This window comes from Saccostrea cucullata, unplaced genomic scaffold, assembly GCF_032062105.1.
Source record: "Saccostrea cucullata isolate Sc308-1 unplaced genomic scaffold, CSIRO_AGI_Scuc_v1 ctg5788, whole genome shotgun sequence".
Classification (NCBI taxonomy): domain Eukaryota; kingdom Metazoa; phylum Mollusca; class Bivalvia; order Ostreida; family Ostreidae; genus Saccostrea; species Saccostrea cuccullata.
In genome coordinates this window covers 3,729-22,482 of record NW_026933473.1, presented here as the reverse complement: position 1 = coordinate 22,482, position 18,754 = coordinate 3,729, and the positions used below count along the sequence as shown (strand labels likewise).

Here is an 18,754-nt window from a genome sequence, read left to right as displayed (position 1 = left end):
CATACCACTGAATGAAATTTGATGAAACTTTCACAGAATCTTTATTACATATTGCCATTGTGCACCTCCTATTCTACTTTTTGATCCGACACATATTTTGGGTTTCCCGGCCACAGGAAAACATGGACTTTTTCACCACTTATAACCATAGGGGAGGCGGGGGGTATCATTTAGTGAGCTCATCGCTCACAGTACCTCTAGTAACCTTATAATCGCTGCAAGAGCGATAACTCTAATTTCAGGGCGATCAGAAATCCTGAACTGTGGAGAAGACAGGTTTGGGCGGATACCATGAAGACGTGATGAAAAAAGAACTGACGAATGACTTCTGCTATTCTACCAATTGCAATGTGAGACAAGTTTTCTAAGTGAGTACAACGGTAATTATATTTAGAATTTCATTAAAGAAATTATTCTTGCAAATGTACTTTCGGTTTGTATATTTTCATGATTTTTTTTGAAAAGGTCATTTTCAATTTACCCTAAAATTGAAACTTGAATTAGTTAAGTCTGTAAATATGCAATTTTAAGTTGTTAAAAATAGATTCCAATATAAACAATTTGTATTTCTAAATACCATATTACATGCATATGTGCCTTTATTATACAGTTAAATACAAGGAAGTAATATTCATGCGTATAATCATTGACCAGTCCAAATAATTATTAACTCATAAAAATGCAGAATTAATTTTAAAGACAAAACAATTCTTTATATTTATAGAACATATACAGAAAGTATGGATCCCCGCCTCAGTGCCCAGGATGTGATCAGATGTGATCTTTGTGAGACAGCTATTGTACAGATGTACTGTGATTTCTGTCATGTCAACCTTTGTAAACCCTGTATTGGAGAACACATTGCTGATGAATATGACAAACATAAAATTGTCCCATTTCAACATAGAAAATCCACCTTGATCTATCCAAAGTGTGCAACACATTCATTCAAATCATGTGATTTACAATGCAAGGAATGTAACTTTCCTGTTTGCTCCTTATGCTCTGCATCAGAACAGCATAAAGGACACAATTTATTGATCCTCGCAGAAATATACAATTCCAAGAAAAAAGATATCGCAAAAGATACAGAAGAATTACAAAACATTATTTATCCTACATACAAAGAAATCACAAACGATCTAGAAACACAGATGACTAACTTGGATGGAGAATATGAGAAACTTACAACAGCAGTGACAGAAAATGGAAAGCAATGGCACAGAGAAATTGACAATGTCATCAATGCCATGAAAAAAGAAATTGATGATTTTAAAGTAAAACACTTTGACATTATGAAGAAACATGCAGAAGAAGTGAAACAAATACAGACTCTTATTGAACAAACTCTGCTCAACCTGAAGGAAATAGAAGAATCAAATGAAGTGTCCATGACCTTGGAATACAGCTCCAGAAACAAAGAATTCAGCAAACTTCCTCCCAAAGTTAACGTATCACTGCCCATTTTTAATGCTAAACCAGTAGATAGAGAACAGCTGTACAAGTTGTTTGGATCTCTTACACCATTATCTACTACAACAGAAGAAAATGGCTACAAACTGAAGAAACCAGAAACATTAAACAGAGAACTATTAGAAGAACCAGAACTTATCACTACTATAGAAACTGGGTATGAAGAACTCTGCAATGTTACCTGTCTCAGTGAAGAAGAAATCTGGACATGTGGAATAGTCAGTGATATGAAATGCTTTAACATTCAAGGCTCACATATCAAGACAATAACAAAAGAATCAGGGGGATTTCCAAATGATATAGCTGTGACAGGGGATGGAGATCTAGTGTACTGTGATGGGAAGAAAGGGACTGTTAATAAGATTACAAATGGAAAGACAGAGAGGATAATCAGACTACAGGACTGGATACCTAACAAACTCTGTGTCACTTCCTCTGGGGACCTCCTGGTCACCATGTTCAGTGATGATAAAACACAATCCAAGGTTGTCCGTTACTCGGGCTCCACAGAGAAACAAACAATCCAGTTTGATGAGGAGGGTAAACCTCTGTATTCAGAAAATTACAAAATGAAGTACATAAGTGAGAACAGAAACCTGGATATATGTGTGGCTGACAGTGGAGCTGCTGCTGTTGTAGTTGTCAACCAAGCTGGAAAACTCCGATTTAGATATACTGGTCATCTTTCTACTATACAGAAGAAACTATTTTTACCCTTTGGCATCACAACAGACAGTCAGAGTCAGATCCTGACAGCAGACACTGATAACCACTGTATCCACATCCTAGACCAGGACGGACAGTTCCTCCGTTATATAGATAACTGTGATCTCAAGGGTCCATTTGGATTATGTGTGAATAAAAATTATTTGTTTGTTGCTGAATTTGGAGGAAAGGTTAAGAAAATTAAATACCTTAAATAGAGATACATGTATATGTATACATGTATGCTTGTAAAAAGGTGGTCATTATTGGTCTAATTTTGTAAATAATTTGAAATATATGTAGGTAAAAATTTCATTGTAAAAAAAGTCATAATTTTTCTTTGAGTTGTCAGAAGATGAGATTGGAAGGGAAAATGTAGACTTTATAAACATGATAAATATCAACTTGAAGACATTTTCAGAGCAATTTGATTTTTTATGAAAGGATGTTTCATTGTTATAATAAGGATAAAATATTGAAATAATTTTTTGATCTGCTCATTTTCATATAAATTTAATGGGATTAATTGCCAATTCTATTATAAAAAAAAATCTTACTTAAGTTTAATGTTAAGGCATGGTAAATAGATGGTATATATTAATAATATGCTTTTAATTTGAATGTAATTATAGCAAATTTTGTAATATTTAAGACAATTATTATCATCAAATAAAAAGTATAAAAGAAGTTGATTTTTGTTATAAATCAAATATTTGGGAGAGTAAAATTCTTTCAGAAGCTAATAATGTAATGTAGGGAATGCGATACCTCACTGGATGTCCAAGCTTAATTAGGAATTGCCCTAAGTTGATTTCTTTCTCTGGCTGCCCCCCCCCCCCTCTTTTATTTCAAAAACGATGCTACGTCACTGCAATCGGATGTCAGTTTACATTTATAACTATTTTAGTATTTTCAAATATCATCTCTTATAATTGCCAGTGGATACATTTTATGGCCAAGATACAAAATAATTCCCTATGCCAACCTAACGAAATACAAGATCAATAACCAACAAATGCCTTAGGTGCCTATGAATTAAAGGAGTCCAACTTGCTTTTTGTACACTAAGTCTTTCATAACGAAAAAAAAGTAACGATAACGAAAGATGATTTATTATCTAGAAAAAAAAATTCACTGTTATACAAATCTGTGAATTGGATGTAAAACGGTATTAACAAAAAAAACCAATATTATACAAAGTGAACTGGATATAAAATGGACTCGTGGAAAGTTCAACGGAGGAATCAGGTGCCCTGGAGGATTAAATATCCAGTACACCGGCCTCACCCATCGTGTGTCTCATGTATTGATCAGGCAGAAGAAATACTCGTAGTTGAATTTCTTTAGCATAAAAAGAAAGGCATTAAAATTGGCATGAAATATGTAAAACAAAATACAACCAAGTTATTGGTTATATTATTTTAACAGCTAACTGAAATTGGCTTTAAACAAAATTAATGAAAGCCGTTGTGCTGCTGCTGTTCAGCTGTTGTGGCAGACTCTTTGGTGTTCTTTTATATCAAGTCTTGTAATTACTTTCCAGCTTTATACGAAACCACTCCCACGATAAATTAATTAAAGTCAATGCTTTTTGATATCATTGACAGCTGCTTTCAATAAAAATGTAACTTGTTAATATACTTACCTTGTCATCAGTCATTTGGAAAATTATTTTATTCAAAACATTCTGATTGTACATACAAGTTCTCTGAAGCTGACATCAAAAAGATGCTTGAGTTTCTGATTGACAATATCAATGTGTTTTTTTTTGGAGAGGAGGTCTTTTGACAATCTATTGGAATCCCCATGGGTACCAATTGCGCCCCATTATCAGCTGAACTATTTTTGTTTTCATATGAAGCAGAATTTGTCCAGAATCTTTAATCGCAGGGAGATTTTGTAGGGACTAAAAATTTTTGTCTGATATCCCTTGACATCTCAGTCAAGTCTCACACAAACTGATGGCTTCGACTACTAGTTTCAATCAATACGAACTGATATGAATAAGCTGAAGAGTTCCAGCAATAGTCTGCTTCAAATACTTCGTACTATGGCTCATTTTTGTAAGAAATAGTAGTAGTACAAAGTAATTGAAGCAGACTATTGCTGGAACTCTTCAGCATCGGAGGTTTAAAGGAATAAAATATTTCTATGAAAAATCAATAATTTCATGTTTGTTTTTAGTTTAAACCTTTTAAAGGTAAGAAACGAAAGCTAAATAGTAATTATAGACTTAAAAATATGTCTAAAGGAGAAAAAAGTTGAAGCAGACACCTAATTCATTTCAGCCCGTATTGATTGAAACAATTGGTTAAAGTCGGGCCAAGAAAACCCAAATAAGTTTGAGTGATGCTGGACTGAGATGTCAAGGGGCACCAGACCAAAATATTTGGTCAATATGACACCTCGTTTAGTTTACAAAATCTTATACACGTAAAGAGGAAAACACTTGTGGCCTTGAACTCAACATTTAGATATAACAACGATGATGTATTGTTAATTAACAATAGTTATATATGAGTGCATATTCTAAATTTTTCTTTAAACTAAGCAAAAACAAATTAAAGAGAAGGGAGGTCAAGGTCACAGGAGTGCAAGGTGTAAAGTTTATGCGGCAGTTGAATAGCTCTCATTGATACATATCAGCAAATTATGTTTGATTGGCATCAGTCATCTTTTGAAGTCCTTTGATTCAAATTCCACTTGATGATAAATGAAATACATGTTCTAGATTTTAGTAATCAATGCAAATCCATATAAAAAGCGATCTCTGTTGAATTTGACCATATGTTTTCATTAGTGTTGGCAAACCTAATTCATTTCAGCCCGGTTATTCGGATGATTTTTTCATTTAAGTATTTTTCGAATTGAAACAATCTTTTGGTAATATAAGTCCATAAAATTATCCAAATAAGTTGAGTGATGCTTTATTCCGCCAATCCACGAAGCCTGCTTCTCCCTATGTTGTCCCGCCCTAAACGTGGTTTTTTTTTTTGGAACCGCGCCAAAACATTCATGAGGAAATCAATTAATACAATTGGTCAAAAGACATTGGAAATGTAAATATATTGATATATAGCATTTATCTCATCCTTTACTCATCGGTAGTAATAAAACACAAATGTATTGTGAATGAACTTTATTTATAAACTTAAAGATACACACACACGCAATATCTTGAATTTTGAATATACTTATAATCGAAAAAAAAATAATTAAATGAGAAGTTAAATATTCAATGTTTTACGTTATTTTACAATGGCGTTCATCGGTTTTAGTTTTCCACCCCCGATATGTGTCACGATCAAGGAGAATAATTATTTAGAGATTCGAAGTCACATCCGCACACAATAACTCCAATTGGCATAAATTACATTTTACTTGAATTGCTTTTAAAATACTTGAACTCAACATTTAAAGATATAACAACGATGTGTTTATGTATTTTTTAATTAACAATTATATTTTAATTCAGTTTTCTATATACTGAATAAAAATAAATATGAATATAAGCATATTTTTCTTAAACTTATTTCTTAAAAATTATTAACATTTTCAACTCTTTTAGATAAAAACAAATTAAAGAGATATATATGTATGATAAATAAAGTGTTTCTATGAGGTTTTGTTTAATTTATTTTATTTATCTATCAGGAGTGCAAGGTGTAAAGTTTGTGCATAGAAATATACAGAGATGGACTTGAATAGCTCTATATAATGTGAAAATCAGTGCTGCTAATAAATAGAACTTCAAGATAATTTATAGTTTTTAATACATGATCAAATTATTTATTTAAAAAATATGCAAATTATGTTTGATTGGCATCAGTCATCTTTTGAAGTCCTTTGATTCAAATTGCACTTGATGATAAGTGAAATACATGTTCTAGATTTTGGTAATCAATGCAGATCCATATAAATAGCGATCTCTGTTGACCATATGTTTTCATATAAAATCTTTAATCCATGGTAATAAAATACGGATGCTTACATATGTATTTCCATTTGTGGCACTACATTTAACAAATCTCTGCATCTGTAATACTGTGACAGTTGACGTTTTCTTGAATACTATGATACATTTAACTGATTTTAAAAACCAACAACTATTACCCTCAATATCGCAAATCCCTGGACATCTTTTTTTTCCCCTCAAACCCGCTGAATTTGATATAACAACAAAGCTTGACTGCATTTAGACAGTGTGTTGTTATATAGATTGCCATAAACAAAACAAACACAGATTTCTCTTCAGGCTGAGTAATTTTAATGCATATAGATATCCTAATAAAATATATGTTAACTAAATGCTTTTACAAAATCAACCTGATTCTTTGTTACAAAAATGGCACTGACAAATGAATGCACATGTATAGGCACCAGAGAAAAAAAATGTACACATGAAATGATGATGTGAGTATGCATCAACTGATGATGTCATTATTTTTATAACAAAAAAATGTCATGACAGGCGAATCAGTCCATATTGTACAAAATCAACACATAAGTATAACTGATATTGATGTGACATGCAAATACATTGTGCTTCTTATAAAAGTCTTCCTTTTGACTGCAAGAAAAAATATGCCATGAGACATGTTACAAGAATATGGACACCCTTGTGCAAGAAAATTATTCTTAATTCCTAGTATAGTCATGAATTTTGACTATTTATACTAATAAATAAATATTGCTGTTGAAACTTATTTTTATTTTATTACTGTACAATGCCAAAATATAATCAGGAATCAAGGGAATAGGATATTGGGCAACATCTAGGCACAGCCTAATTTAGCCCTCTCCTAAGTCAGGTTACAATCAGTATACATTTTTCTAACTCGTATTTTTAATTTTATAGTTGCATTTATAAATGAACACTTTTTCCCTTACCCTGAATTTTATCAACAAACACAAGAGATTCCTCAAAAGATTTTTTTCTTGTATCAAACACCATCGTATTAATTTTTTTAATTATATTTTTATAGATTTTTATATTTTAATTAATTTTTCTCACTAGTTTCATATAATATCATGATTAATCATATTATCAGAATGGAACTAGCATTCTATTAAATTTAACTTTCAGACCTGACTTTTCTTACGGTTTGTTAGCAGATTGTTAGCAAATAACACATCATCAGATACATGTATATCAACCTTCAAGCACACTGATGTGGCCCTTTTCATAGGACCAAATCACAATCAAAGATATGTACCATAAAAAATCATTATACACACAATACCATTAACAGTCAACTTCAAAAATAAGTCTTCTGTAACAAAAATCTGAATATAAATATTTAAAATTCCTCAAAGAGACATCATGCACAGAAATAAAAATTAAAAATCCTTTTGTTACTCTCTTTCTTACAGTTTAGAGCACTAGAGGTAACCAACTTTTTTTTTTCTTTTTATCAGAGACATTGTAATAAGGGGTAATATCAGAATTTATCTGCATGGAGTATTAAATGAATTAAATATAAGAATATAGCCTCAAAGAACAATCACTTGGTCTGACATCAATACAAATCCTGACTTCAGAATTCCGCTGAGGTTGATACACAGAATGAGGTATGGTCCATTTTCAGATGATGGAAAAATAAAATGAAAAACCTGCTTCTTTAGACATACTTTATACATAAGTCACAAAACTGTGAAGCATTGTATGAGTGAATCGTCCATAAAAATCTAAATCTACGAGATGTGAGACCTCTATACAGGAATCAGACTACTATTCCTGTTGCTAAGTAATATCCGTGATATGCTGTGCTGAATTCTAGATCTTGATTCCATATTCCCTTTTTAAAAAGCCAAACTGATTGGGTAAAAGTTGACCAATCAGATCTCTCCTTACTCAGTGCCATTCATTCTACAGTATAGGTGTTTCTGGGTAAATATGTCATCATATGACCACAGGGTTATTGGTTACTATGGTGATCTTTATCACACTGACAAGGTCACAACAATAAACAGCTAAGTATTTTATCACAAGGTGATCACATGACTGTCTCCATGACGACACCGCTGCTACTGTCTGGTTTTTCACTAACTCTTTCCAGCTTAAAACAACATACTCTGTCGACGAATTTTCCCTAGAAAGAAATTCATGACAAAAATGAAGAAGGAAAATTACTATAAAACAAATTTAGAAGTCATAATTTAAAGTACAAAATCATGTTGTTCAGTTGCTATGGTAACATACCTGAATTTGCCAGGGAAGAAGATCTCATTCCTGGGTCTTTATGTAAAACAATACCGGGTACAGTAAAAATGGAGACAGCTAAAAATGTGTGTTTCCAGAGAATTATTCATAGCCATGAAGAATTCAGTGTAAAGATTTGACTGAGAAACTTAGCAAAGGAAGACCTTTTAGTAGCCATTGCTCAGAATCTTCAGGAGTGGATCAAAGTCAGTCCTGCCTTCTTTCAGGTTGTAGAAATCCTAGATCTTCCAGATGTTTTATTACAGTAGAAGCAGATGCAAGAATTGAAGTTGTTCTCTTTTTCTCCATTTCCAACAAAATTATTGAGAGGTGGAACAAAGAACAGTTTGCAATAGCTATTCTTCCTACCTCCCTCTATACAGGGTTAGAGATGAATCCTTTCTGTAACCAGGATAATGTGTTCATTGTGCCATATTCTGATCACTGCTCATTTGATGAGCTCACTGACTTCATAAAGCTCGTCAAACCAAGGTCTGTTTATCCAATTGTAAATGACATGAATCGGGGTCCTTTATGGAATTTGTATTTCAGATCGGGCAGGTGTTTCGGTTTTCAAGCCTTACATCAGCAGTCCAAGGAAGAAAAATTTTGAAATTCCTGACAGTGTCAAGAGGTGGATGTTTGGGAATCGAACTCTAGCTCCCTCCAGACTGCTAAACAAGAAACCGCTTGCCTTAAAAAGGAAGAGATCTTTGCAGAGCTTAAAGAGAGGGGTCCATTTTGATGATTCAATGGGGGATTTTTTTGAAGAGAAGACAAAGAAGAAGAAAATTCTCAACAACAAAGGGGGTGATGATAAAAAATCTGGACCAGAGAATAAATGTGTTCCTACAGGATGTGGGGAAAATGTAGATTAAACTTCTGATAAGGAAAATTCAAATGGAGAAAACTCTAAGAATTCACCTCGTAAAGATATTACAAATCCTGAGAAAAATAAGGTGGAAAAACTTAAAGTTAAGTTCAGCTGGAGAAGTGAAAGTGAAAAAAGGTCTGAAATATCCTCTGAGCATGTACAAGAATATGAAAGACATGAAGCATCTTCCAATATGGAGTGTGTAAGAGAACATGAAGAAAAAGGGGACAAGGAGATAGAAAGGGAAAATTCACCACAAAGGAAAAAACATTCGTTAAAAAACTTTTTAATGTATGTACTGGACACAGACATACCAGAAATGTCAGGCATGGAAAATAAGTCTGAAAATATCTCAAAAGAAGACAGGAGTGCATGCAGTAGTGTTCAAAATTCTAATGAACAGAGTAAAGAGACAGCAAAGGTCAATGGGAAATTTAATCATATCCGGGTTGTTCCGATTGTGTCGAACCTTGAAAAGACAAAGATTGAGAAGGCTACTAATTATCTGAGAGTCATTCCCATTACTAAAACTACACAAAACAAGAAACAGAGCAGTGTTACTCTACAGGGCTCTAAGAGAGGACAAGTATTTAATGTTAAGCCATTGTGAAGCACCATTTCAATACATGTATTATTTATTTTATTTATTTATTTTTCATTTTATGATTAATGATGCCTATCTTGTTTTTGACTGTACGTTATTGGCAGCTGACATGAAATAGATCTGTTTCCTGAATAATTAGGGACTTTTATAATGATTATGACATTAAACAATACCTGTAAAATTTTGTGTACATTTTTGTAAAAATACAGAAAAATTCTTAAAAACTTTATTTTCCAATTTATAATGCTTCTTTCAAAAGATTTTTAAAAAAATTTCAAGGAAAATAAAAGTGAATAATTTTCCTGTAAAACCAATAGTTTGATCAATTCATTATTTAACTTAAAACAAATTTGCAACAAAAATTGTAAAATAAACTTACCTTTAGAATTTGGATAAAATTACAGAGTTATGCACCTTTTATACAGTTATTTATACTTTCCTCTCATTATATTTCTCTCAACTACAGTACTTACTTCTTTATCATGTATATAGTTATTAGTTACTACCATGGTATTTACTTCTTTATTTTAAATATATTAAATCTATTAACCACTATATAATTTCTGTTGCAATAGGTTTGAGGTTGAGCTGCGGTTTAGCAAGATTGACAGGACCATAATTCAGAACTGAGAAAAAAAAAACAATAATTTATTAATATCATTTAAAAAGAGCCTATAATGGTCCATGTCAAACACTGACTTCATACAACATCCTTTACAAACTCTGCAGATCTCTCGTCCTCTAGTGAAAAAGTGGAAAATGGGAAAGGTGTCATGTTAGTTTGTTATTTATTGTCTCTCTTGAGAATTTTTCACTCATAGAGAGCTACAAATTTTGCTCAGCACTCATGGCCATTGAGCAGCAGGGGATCTTTTTCTGCCCAGCATTTCCTGCGACACAGGACCTTGGTTTAAGGGACAATATCCCTCTGCTCCACATTTCACGACTTTTTTTTTAATTCCAAACATTGATTTTCAGCAACAACTGTAACATTAAATTCAAATAAAAAATATTTTGAAGTATGAAGCATTGCTTACATTTTTAGAAATAAATGATATGTCAAATCATGATTTGAAGAAAATTTGATATGGTCATTAAAGGATCAATTATTTTTAATCTCACAATTAAATTAAAAATATGAGGTATACATGTATATAAAAATAATATTTACTCTCATACCTATCTAATTCCCTTTAGTAAACATACTGGAGCGATGCTTTTTAAATCAGAATATCAAATTGTTTTCTGTGCATGTAAAATAAAATGCATTCATAATCAAGAGTTATCGTTCCATTATTGCCCTTGAAATTCTTTTCTAATGAAATAAGATATTAATTAAATGTTTATAAACAATTCTGCGGCTTTTATTTCTGTACAATTAAAAGACTTTCACGTTTAGAAATAGATTTTTTTTGATCAATTTACACAGTTTAAAGGAACTGAGTGTAAATGTTTTAGGTAAACAATTCAAAATAATTTTTGAATATACTAGCAATAGAACTAGAAATCAACCTCTGAACAATGGGTGAAGTTTGCTTGAGTTAACCATTAAATGGTCCATATGATAGAGATTTGTAAACTCTGGCATGACAAATTACTGAATTTCATGACAAAATGTGTGCAAAAAGTTATCTTTCTTATCTGTAGAGTTATCTCTCTTATCAGAGTATCAATGAACCTTAAATGGATCATCCGAAGGACTGGTCTCCACATCCCACAGTTGGATTTGAACCCTTGATGTATGGATCAAGTCCTCATGTTGTCTGTGATGTCATGAGAAATGGGACATATTGTATGGTGTTTCAACATCATGGACATTTTGCATGGTGTCTTGAGATCTTGGGGAATTTTGTCATTAGGCCATGGGATATTTTCATATTGTATGGTGTCATACCGGGGTATATCTTGTATGGGGTCATTATTTGTATGGTGTCATTAGTAGCTCCTTAAAAATTATCATGTAAAATCATTACGAGGAAAATTCTTTAATTTGACATGGGGATCAATGTTTGTCAGGGTAAGCAACATTTTATTGTCCATGGGGTTGTTAATTCTGGGATATAAACAAAAGTTTAATGATAAAAAAATATAAAAATAGTTTTTCATGGAGATGTATACTGTCTCCTGGATAGGGATAACCCACAAAATTCAATAACAAGAGGCCCAGGGGCCACAGCGCTCACCTGAGCACATCAGGCTTGAATTAACCCCTCCCCCCCAAAGCATTCATCATTTGAACAAAATAGAATCTACACTACTTGAAGATGATTCTATATAAATAACACTAACTGTAACTTTGAAGTATTTGAAAAGAAGATGTTTAAAGGTTTCCCTCAATATCCCTATGTAAATCTTGGGTGGGCCATTTTGGCCCCACCCTAGCCCCAGGGGTCATGATTTAAATAAAATTGAATCTACACTACCTGAGGATGATTCAACATAAATTTCAGCTTTCCTGGCCCAGTGGTTCTTGAGAAGAAGATTTTTAAAGATTTGTCCTATGTATTCCTATGTAAACCTTAGGTCGGTCATTTTGGCCCCACCCTTGCCCCAGGGGTCATGATTTGAACAAACTTGAATCTACACTAACTTAGAATGATTCCACATGAGTTCCATCTTCCCTGGCCCAGTGGTTCTTTAGAAGAAGATATTTAAAGATTTTTCCTATGTATTCCTATGTAAAACTTGGGTCGGCCATTTTGGCCCCACCCTTGCCCCAGGGGTTATGATTTGAACAAATTAGAATCTACACTACCTGAGGATGATTCCAAATGAGTTTCAGCTTTCCTGGCCCAATGGTTCTTGAAAAGAAGATTTTTTAATGCCATTAATTTTTCTTTAATTCATAATTATCTCCCCTTTGAAAAGGGCATGACCCTTCATTTGAACAAACTTGATTCCCCTTCACCCAAAGATACTTTGTGTCAAGTTTGTTTAAAATTGGCCCAGTGGTTCTTGAGAAGAAGATAAAAATGTGAAAAGTTAATGACGACAACGACGACGACTACGACGACAGACGACGGACAAATTTTGATCAGAAAAGCTCACTTGAGCCTCCAGCTCAGGTGAGCTAAAAATTGGTTCCCCACAATCATTGATGATTCAACAATAATTTGAGAAAGGAAAAGAGGAGTAAGAGGGCTGTAAATGTTATGTGGTTCTGGTTCATTTGTAGTCAATTTCCAGATAGCTAATAAATTTCGGTGGAGGGTCAATAAAGTAAGTACAGTTATTGTAGATGAAAGTACTCTGCGTGTGAACATCATGTAGGGATCAGTCATATATATCCTATGAAAGACATTACTTGATGATAAGGAAGTATACAATATGTCCAGAGTTTGGGGGATCAAGGGTTTTACGCAAGAGTGAGTGAACAAACCCTGCGTAAGAAAACACCGCATATCCATGTTAATCCTTGCTGATTTGGTCCATGTTATCACTTATGATCAACATACTATGAATTGAGAATATCTTTCCAGTTTCCATTGTGTCTCCAACATGTCTCTATGTGTAATCTTAAACCCCATTTTCTCGAACAAGGTGGGGCTGAAAAAAAACTTCAGATATCAGAGAGTTTAAGGTATCAAGAGTTAAATACTTTTGAAAAGAGGCCCATGCATAGAACAAAACTCTTACCTGAGTATAGCTTTGACTATTGTGTTCTTTGCCAGATTTCCCCCCTAGAAATACATATTGTAACCCAACTGGTCATAATTTGGACAATTTAAAATCTAAACTACACCAGGATGCTTCCACATAAGTTTCAGCTTTTCTTGCCCAGTGGTCCTTGAGAAGATTTTTTTATATAATGGCCCCACCATATTTTGGTCTTTTCTTGATTATCTCCCCTTGTGATGGACTTGGCCCTTAATTTTAACTATTTAAACCCCCCTTCACCCAATGATGCTTTGAGCTAAGATTGATTTACCGTAATTTGGCCCAGTGGTTCTTGAGAAAAAGTCAAACATGTGAAAAGTTTACAGACGGACGAACAGACAGCTAGACAGACGGACGGACAAAATGTGATAAGAAAAGCTCACCCAAGGCTTCACCTCAGGTGAGCTAAAGAGTGGATGGAATTCCTACATTACTGAATTCCACATATCCATGTCGGTGTTCAAGATACTGAAGTTCAACTGCATATATAGACAGATTTGTGTGGGTATCATTAATAAAAAAAATTTAAATTTTCTCTGAGTCTGAGGCTGAGTAATTTCAATGCATATAGATATCCTAATAAAATATACCGTATATCCGTTTTTTTTCGCGTGTTGGAAATTTTGCGAAAAAGGGTAGATTTGTAGAGTTTTTATTTTGAGTAAGTTAATTTTTACGATTAAGAATTTTTTGTTCAAAATGGTAATGTTTTTATGTCATATTATAGCTGATATAATTTTTGCGTGTTTTAAATTTTGCGAATTAAAAATGGTTGCAAATAATGCGAAAAATAGATAATCGCGAAAAAACCCGGATATACGGTATGTTAACTAAATGCTTTTACAAAATTAACCTGAATTTGGCGCTGACATATGAGCTGCAGTTTAACAACGCACTTTGAAAAATTACTCAATTTGAAAAAAAAAATCAAAGTGGGTTAAATTTGGGACCAATTCAACGCACTTTGAAAAAGTAAAATTTCTTTTCAAAGTGCGTTATAATCGACCATATTATATATTCAGGCGCGGATTCAGAATTTTTTTCCAGGGGGGGTCCAACCCAGTGTCATGTTGTAAATTTTGAATTTACCGGGTGGCAGTAAATACAAAATTTACAACATGACAACTTGTCCCTATTAAAAAAAATCCAACCTCAGAATTTTGTTGACAAGCCCCCCGCCCCCCCCCCTTCACAAAAAAAGAGACCTAAACTTAACTTGCCCAAACGTGAAAATCCATATCGTGGTGGTGGTGGTGGTGGTGGGGAGGGGGTGACTTTTGACTGCAAATGCTTTATACATATTACTTTTCATACCAACTTAATAAACGTCCGCGTTTTTAAGGGGGACTCCCTTTTCTAGAGTAACCTTTTTCTTGGTTTAGTGTATCAATTTAATATCTCTGCAAATTCTAGACCCCCCTCCCCGACCCCCTCCCCCCCTCTAGATCTGCGCATGTATATTAACGCACTTTGAAAAAAGTGTGTGGTCGATATTCTTGCAAATCTTAAATATGATTAATAATTGAACCTGTTGGATAACTTTTCGGTGATAAGGTCACTTCAGGATGTGAAAGTGAGCGATTTCTATTTTTCCATACTTTGAAATTTCTTTCTCTCTTAAATGTTTAAAGCTGTACTTAAGTTTTTCCAATGTGCATGCATTTTATGTAAACTAAAATTTATCGAAAGTTTTCAGCGTCATAGTAGTTATGCAAATACATATTTTGATGTAGCATAGGCATCAGGTACCTGGAAGGGTGCTTAGGCACACGAATGTTTTACAAAGATATTGTTACATAATAAAGACATTGAAAATTGGGGATTACTTTTGGGGGGGGGGGGGGCAACGTTCAATTTGCTACCCATGGCTATGTAAAAAAGAGCTGGGCTGAGAGACGTTCTACTCGTCTTCTCTTTGTTCTCAATAAGGTTTAATCACGTTAATTAAGAGTTTTCGGAAGATATAATTATTACAAATTAATTCTCTCAATTACTAAAATCGAAGTCTAGAAATTTTGTTTAATACATGTTTTTTTCCAAAGTGCGTTAAATTTCCCCATGGTAAAAATGTTGATGTACACTCTTAACGCACTTGAAGGTAATTAATTATTATTATTTATTTATTTATTATTTTTTTTTTACAATGTAATGAATGTTGCTAGACGAGCCAATCAGAGAGAATAGACTTATACTGTAGTGTAACCACACAGAATTAAAGATTATCATGGATTTTTGTAATGGTTAAAGCTAAGGAGCGTGAATTTAATGATCTTCAGACTTTGAACCGTGTCAACCCAAGGCATTTCGCTTAAGGTTAAAAAAGGGGGGTGGTAAAAGTTCTTTTAACCTTATAATCGCTGCAAGAGCGATAACTCTAATTTCAGGGCGATCATAAACACTGAACTGTGGAGAAGACAGGTTTGGGCGGATACCATGAAGACGTGATGAAAAAAGAACTGACGAATGACTTCTGTTATTCTACCTTATGCAATGTGAGACAAGTTTTCTAAGTGAGTACAACGGTAATTATATTTAGAATTTCATTAAAGAAATTATTCTTGCAAATGTACTTTCGGTTTGTATATTTTCATGAACATTTTTGAAAAGGTCATTTTCAATTTACCCTAAAATTGAAACTTGAATTAGTTAAGTCTGTAAATATGCAATAAAGTTGTTAAAAATAGATTCCAGCATTAACATTTTGTATTTCTAAATACCATATTTCATGTAGTTATGTACCTTTATTATACAGTTAGATACAAGGAAGTGATATTCATAAGTATTTATTGACCAGTCCAAATGATTATTATTAATTCATAAAAATGCAGGATTACTTTTAGTAACAATGCTATTCTTTATTTACAGAACATCTACAGAAACTATGGATCCCCACCTCAGTGCCCAGGATGTGATCAGATGTGACGTTTGTGAGACAGCTGTAGTACAGACTGTGATTTCTGTCATGTCAAACTCTGTAAACCCTGTATTGGAGAACATATTGCTGATGAATATGACAAACATAAAATTGTCCCTTTCCAACAAAGAAAATCCACCTTGATTTATCCAAAGTGTGCAACACATCCAACCAAATTATGTGATTTACAATGCAAGGAATGTAACTTTCCTGTTTGCTCCTTATGTTCGGCATCAGAACAGCATAAAGGACACAATTTCTTAGTCCTCGCAGAAATATACGACTCCAAGAAAAAAGATATCGCAAAAGATACAGAGGAATTACAAAACATTATTTTTCCTAAATACAAAGAAATCACAACCGATATAGAGACACAGATGACTAGCTTGGATGGAGAATATGAGAAACTTACAACAGCCGTGACAGAACATGGAAAACAATGGCACAAAGAAATTGACAATGTCGTCAATGCAATAAAAAAGGAAATTGATGATTTTAAAGTAAAACATTTTGACATTATGAAGAAACATGCAGATGAAGTGAAACAAATACAGACTCTTATTGAACAAACTCTGCTCAACCTGAGGGAAATGGAAGAATCAAATGAAGTGTCCATGACCATGGGTTACAGCTCCAGAAACAAAGAATTCAGTAAACTTCCTCCACAAGTGAAAGTATCATGGCCCATTTTTAAAGCTAAACCAGTAGATAGCGAACAGATGAACAAGTTTGTTGGATCTCTTGCACCATTATCTAATACAACCGAAGAAAATGGCTACAAGCTAAAAAAACCCAGAGAGATACTAACTAGAGAATTGCTAGAAGAACCAGAACTTATCACTACTATAGATACTGGGTATGAAAAACTATACAGTGTTAGATGCCTCAATGGAGAGGAAATCTGGACAAGTGGAAGAGTCAGTGATATGAAATGCTTTAACATTCAAGGCTCACTCATCAAGACAATTACTAAAGAATCAGGGGGAGCACCCAATGATATAGCCGTGACAGGGGATGGAGATCTAGTATACACTGATGGGAAGAAAGGGACTATTAATAAGGTTACGAATGGAAAGACAGAGAAGATGATCACACTACAGGACTGGACACCTTCACAACTCTGTGACACCTCCTCTGGTGATCTCCTGGTTACCCTGTTCAGTGATGATGAAACACAATCCAAAGTTGTCCGTTACTCGGGCTCGACAGAGAAACAAACAATCCAGTTTGATGAGGAGGATAAACCTCTGTATTCAGCAAATACGAAAATGAAGTACATAAGTGAGAACAGAAACCTATATATCTGTGTGGCTGACAAAGAAGCTGGTGCTGTTGTAGTTGTCAACCAAGCTGGAAAACTCCGATTTAGATACACTGGTCATCTTCCTACTTTAAAGAATAAACCATTTAAACCTTATGGCATCACAACAGACAGCCAGAGTCAGATCCTGACAGCAGACTGTGATAACCACTGTATCCACATCCTAGACCAGGACGGACAGTTCCTCCGTTATATAGATAACTGTGGTCTGAAGGATCCATGGGGATTATGCGTAAATAAAAACTATTTGTTTGTTGCTGAATGGGGAGGAAAGTTAAAGAAAATTAAATACCTTAAATAGAGATACAGTGTATACTATGTATATACTTCAACTTGTGAAAAGGTGGTCATAATGGGTCTATTTGTATACATGTATAAATTTGAAATATTTCATTTTGTAAGATAACATTTCATTGTAAACGATATTGTTTTCTTCAAGTTTCCAGAAGATGAGATGTGGAAAATGAAAATGTAAATGATAAATATCAATCTATTTTCAGATAATTTCATGAAATTTTTGTGAAAGTATGTTACATTGTTATAATAAGAATACAGTATAAGATAAACATTGAGATCATGATATGCTGATTTTCATTTGAATTGAATTAATTGTCACTTCTAATTCATAATAATTTCTTCTTAAGTTTATAGATGCAAGACATTGCAAATAGATGCCGTATATTATGCTTTTAGTGCGTATGTTTGTACAAAATTTTTTAAATATTAAAGACAATTCTGTAAAGGCATTACATTTAGCTGTATACAATTATTTAATGCCTGAGCAGCCAATAGACCAGAATATTTTTCCCGAGGTGCAGGGAACAGCTCTGTGTTCTATTGCCCGAGGCCAGCGGCCGAGGGCTATAGAACACACTGAGCTGTTCCCTGCACCGAGGGAAAAATTTTCTGGTCTACTGACTGTTAAGGCATTAAATAATTGTTTTATTACCTAATTTATTTTCCGTATTAAGTGTTCAAAATTGTATATTCAGTACATAAGGTTC

At 33.6% G+C, this 18,754-nt stretch overlaps 1 protein-coding gene and 1 long non-coding RNA gene across 3 annotated transcripts; one reads left to right on the top strand and one right to left on the bottom strand.

The window, feature by feature from the left end:
- Window positions 1–217: 217 nt before the first annotated feature.
- LOC134238442 (uncharacterized) lies at window positions 218–18,207 on the top strand. Its single transcript, XM_062720570.1, is given in 4 exon segments — window positions 218–368; window positions 725–2,356; window positions 16,390–16,460; window positions 16,463–18,207. Coding segments are annotated over 3 exon segments (3,276 nt in total). The 5' UTR covers window positions 218–368; window positions 725–740; the 3' UTR covers window positions 18,052–18,207.
- LOC134238445 (uncharacterized) lies at window positions 6,423–8,458 on the bottom strand. Of its 2 annotated transcripts, XR_009986016.1 has the most exons (3): window positions 8,381–8,458; window positions 6,847–8,270; window positions 6,423–6,815 (listed from the first exon to the last, which is right to left on the bottom strand). It is a non-coding gene; the product is annotated as an uncharacterized LOC134238445 (long non-coding RNA). The 2 variants fall into 2 exon arrangements; XR_009986015.1 differs by having other exon boundaries at window positions 6,423–8,270.
- Window positions 18,208–18,754: the final 547 nt, after the last annotated feature.